This window comes from Cottoperca gobio, chromosome 8 (assembly GCF_900634415.1).
Source record: "Cottoperca gobio chromosome 8, fCotGob3.1, whole genome shotgun sequence".
In the NCBI taxonomy this organism is placed as follows: domain Eukaryota; kingdom Metazoa; phylum Chordata; class Actinopteri; order Perciformes; family Bovichtidae; genus Cottoperca; species Cottoperca gobio.
In genome coordinates, this window is record NC_041362.1 from 6,418,649 (window position 1) to 6,423,076 (window position 4,428).

Sequence of the window (4,428 nt, forward strand, 5' to 3'; positions counted from 1 at the left end):
TTTATTCATCTGCAAATTAGATTATGTTACAATATCTACAGCAATTATTTACTTTGAACTTGGGGCCCGGAGTATAATGACTAGGGTTATTGCTCTGATGTTGCGCTGCGACTGTTATCTACATAATACGATTCACCTTATCCATGACTAGTCAAATTAATACTGTGGACAACTTTATTAAAAGAGGCAGGAGTGACGATTGCTAAATGTTGAATATGATATATCTTTTCCGTTGAGTTATACGGAAGGAAAGTATGAGGAAGGTCATGTAAAAGGTATGGTAAGGGAACACTGCACAAGAAAAGTTGGGGAATGCAAAACTTTTTTTAAAATTACAAATACCACATTTGCAGACTGACTTTTAGTGAACTCAATCATCCCCCTCTCACTGATGGCTACTTCTACCACGGAGACTACATTAATGTCTATCATTAAGTGTGTATGTGCATGTCCTGCGTGAAAATCTATTTTGTCAGGTAGATGTTGGAGGTTAATATGTGACAACATAGATTTTCCTCCATTTTCATTAATGTGTTTCTTGCCTGCCTCACACTGTGTGTAAACCTGAGTAAGACTAGTCTATCAGTGAGAAGCAGCGTCCTCTGCTGGCAAAGCAGGCTACAAAACTCACCATCTGCAGTGCAATTAACACATGGACCAGGGACTGCTGTAAAACATGAAGGCAGCCTCTCGGTTAATCTTCCACCTGAAAAGCCTTATGGACCTGTGAGCTTCTGATTAACATATGATTTCTGTTTGGTCTGTCTGTTAACATTTTTTAACAAAGAGTGTCATAACATGCCATTTGTGAAAGTCAGGGACGTGCACCCCGTCATCATGAAAAGTAAAAAAAACAAATAATAATAAAATAAAATATAAATGTATATTTGTCCACTGGTCTGTGCTATAACTGCATTTTTATGAATAATTCCAATAACTATGATCATTTTTATAGTCACAATCGCTGAATTAGCGTATTCTCTGTTCAGATACAGGAGAGATGTGAGCTGAGCCTCCCCCTCGGATTGCGCAATCCCTCGCAAACTAGGTTGAGCGCATGCATTTGGCGCGTGCCTGTTGCTATCTCTCTGTATGTCGCCAATATAATGTTTACAGAAACTTTTATTATGCGTCCTGACTTTCCATAGTCCAGTTAATGCATGTGATGTATGTGTGTAACATATTTAGTCTTGCTGATGCGACATAAAACCACAGTGAGGTGACACCAGGTGAGGAAGACAGTACTCTGCCGCACTGAAGAGGGCGCACGTGAGCCCACAGGTTCGTGTTGCTGCTGTACTTTTATTAAATAAACTAAACACTTATGCTAGTGATCTAATTTATGTGCACGTTTCAGTTTGTACTGTCTACTTTGCGCATTCACATTCTCTCCTTCGCTCCGTTTTGCGAAGGGCGGGGCTTCGCAGCTGACACACACACACACACACACACACACACGAGCGCACACACCTACAGAGCGGAGTAAAGGAGAGGGGAGAGCTGAAGAGAAACTGCGCGGAGAGAACTAAACTAAACTAAAGGTTCTTCTCCTCCTCCCCCAATATAATCATAGGTGGATATTTTAATTGTGCTTTAGATTAGATAGACAGGCAGCCTCCCCAAGCCAGCTCATTTAAGAACAGTTGAACACTCAACAATCACAAAAAAGGTTATTGTTTTCTTCCCGCAGTGCACTAATCATACATGAGAATTACATTTTTTTTGCTAGATTCCAAATGATTAACAGTAGATTTCAGATTATATACCTCTGGGCTAAATAAAATTGGAGCATATCTTTTTCATTGCATGTGAGCTACTGCAGGCTACAGTAGGTCTCATCTTGAAACGAGTACATACATGCTTCATTTTGTGCAGAAGATGAAGCACTCGTATAATAACCTGCTGTTGTGTGACAGTTCATTTCAGGATGGACTTCCTAGGCGCTTCATATTTCAAACATAATGACATTCTTCTGCTGTATTGGTTAACTGTTGCTCTCTGCTCAGCTGGACCAACAGGTGTAAAGTTTAATGAGGATTCAGTTACACTGTGGCCTCGAGCGTGCCTGTAAAAACATAATACACTGAGTAAAATGTGTCTGCAAGTTTAAATGTAATGTGTCTACACATGCTGTAAATGAGATTAGGGTCACTTTCAGCTAGAGAAGGTCAGTGGGTGAGTTTATACTGTATACATGTAAAACCAGAGTCTAATCTTCAATCAGCTCGAGAGCCAAAGGTCTGTCTACTTTCCTAAAGTCTTTTAATTTATTACCTTATCTGAAAAGCTGAAACATGTTTCTGGGATTCTCAAAACTCAACCGTGTCATTTTACGAGGCCATGAGGAATTATTTCAGACTAGCACGCCGCTCACAGGCCACACAGACAGAGCTGCAGGTCGGAAAAGGTGAATTAATCCTCAGGACAACCGTGTCTGTGCTCGTGAAGCAGTGGAGATAAACAATAATCCTTAAAACAATTCTATTTTGGATGGATGGATGGATGGATGGACCTTGGGACTGTACAACAGGTTGTTTACTTTCATTAGTTGTTGATGCTTTTGGGAAAGAAAAGCTTTTGGAAAAGTTAAATCAACCAAGACTACTGTTTTACCTAGTAGACACTCGCACATCCACATAATAAACTATAAATAAAAGATTATATAATGATAATTTACTATAAAAACTCATTATATACTCATTTATACTGAATTTAAAGGTCTCATCTATATTGTGTTCACAGTAAAACAAGTCTGTGTAACCATGTTAACCTCGGACCAAAGTGCTCTCTCAACAGCAATCCACACAAATCCCAGTACGGTTCAAAACATAAAGTCTCATTGTCACAAAAAACACTTTTTAAAAATATAAATAAGGTTTAGGAAAAATACAAATGTTTGCCGTCAACACCTGGAAACTGAGGTTAATCCAAACAAGTGATTAAAACATGCGTAACTACAGAGTTGACCGTCTCTGACGTTGGAGCACAAAAAAGAAATACCCTAATAACATAATGTCTGTCGTTTGAAAGCAGGGGATTTAGAGACACGTGCACGGAGAGCCACTTTGATAGGACCACTTAACAGTATAAGATCAGAGAGAAAGAAGAGGAAGAGAGAGCAGGAGAGACACAAAGGGCAGCATCTTGCCTGCTGAAGTGAGTTACATTACAGTCTGTTGGACTAACAGGGTTTGACTTACTTTGCATCCTTGATAAGGCTACAAGAGAAGAAAACAGATCAGCATAAGAGTCTTTAAATAATCACAACCTCCCGTTTTGTATTATTGAGGCATCATGAAACAGCAGGTCAGTGGCTCACCGTCCCGAAGACGCCCGTCAGAGTGGTCAACCCTCTGCGACAGAGACAACGCACACTCCCCGCCAGTGAGTTCAGGAACCTCATGCCGCAGGACGCCATCAGTGTGTTTGAGATTGAGAGAGAAGGTAAGTCAAGTTTCTGCTCACCATAAAACTAACCTGACGTGTGTTTTAACACGACGTATCATCAGGTCAGAACTTGACTGACTTGCGTATTTGATAAAAGGTGGGGAAGGTTTACATGCATCATATCTTTTGGGTGTTCAATATCACTTCAAGCCAGTTTTAACTTGAAAGAGAATACATTTTGTAATCTTTTCCTGATTATATTACTCCCATGACATGAAGTGGTTCTTCTCACCACCCAGCATTTGTCTCTGTGTCTGGAGAGTGTCCACTTACCCTGGATGAAGTGCTTAACTTCCTGGAAAAGTGCCCCGAGCTGTCGCTGGGCTGGTTTGAGGAGGGACAGCTGCTAGCTTTCATCATCGGCACTGGCTGGGACAAGGAGAGGCTTTCGCAGGTATGAATCTGTGTGAAGAATACAAATACCTTGCTCTTCCATGAAAATGAGTGATTTTGATAAACTTGCTCTGATGCATGTGGATTGCCTTTATCTGATCTATTTTCTCCAGGAGGCAATAACTCAGCATGTCCCAGGTTCCCCCACTGTGCACATTCATGTGCTGTCAGTGCACCATCACTATCGCCAGCAGGGCAAGGGCTCCATCCTCTTGTGGCGATACTTGCAGAACCTGCGCTGTATGCTGGGCCTCCGCCGAGCTCTGCTGATTTGTGAGGACTTCCTGGTGCCTTTCTACCGCAAGGCCGGCTTCAAGGATAAAGGACCATCAGCCATCTCCATATCCAACATGCAATTCCAAGAGATGGAGTACACACTCACGGCAAAACCTTATATATGTGATGTATGTATAGAGTCTTTACTGTAAAAGTAAAAGCTTAAGGACGTCCATACTGATCATGCAGTAAAAAGGCTTGGGTGGTTAATTGAGTATTTGTAGCAGATATTTCTTTGCTGTATAATTTGAATAAACTATACAACAATCTTCAACAGGCATTTTCTGGTAATTGAGAGAAAGTCACACACCA

At 41.0% G+C, this 4,428-nt stretch overlaps 1 protein-coding gene across 1 annotated transcript; it reads left to right on the forward strand.

Annotated features, from left to right (window-relative positions):
• The first annotated feature begins 3,294 nt into the window (after window positions 1-3,294).
• Window positions 3,295-4,268, forward strand: aanat2 (arylalkylamine N-acetyltransferase 2). The gene is given in 4 exon segments (XM_029436985.1): window positions 3,295-3,322; window positions 3,325-3,444; window positions 3,687-3,841; window positions 3,954-4,268. Coding segments are annotated over 4 exon segments (618 nt in total).
• The last annotated feature ends 160 nt before the right edge of the window (window positions 4,269-4,428 follow it).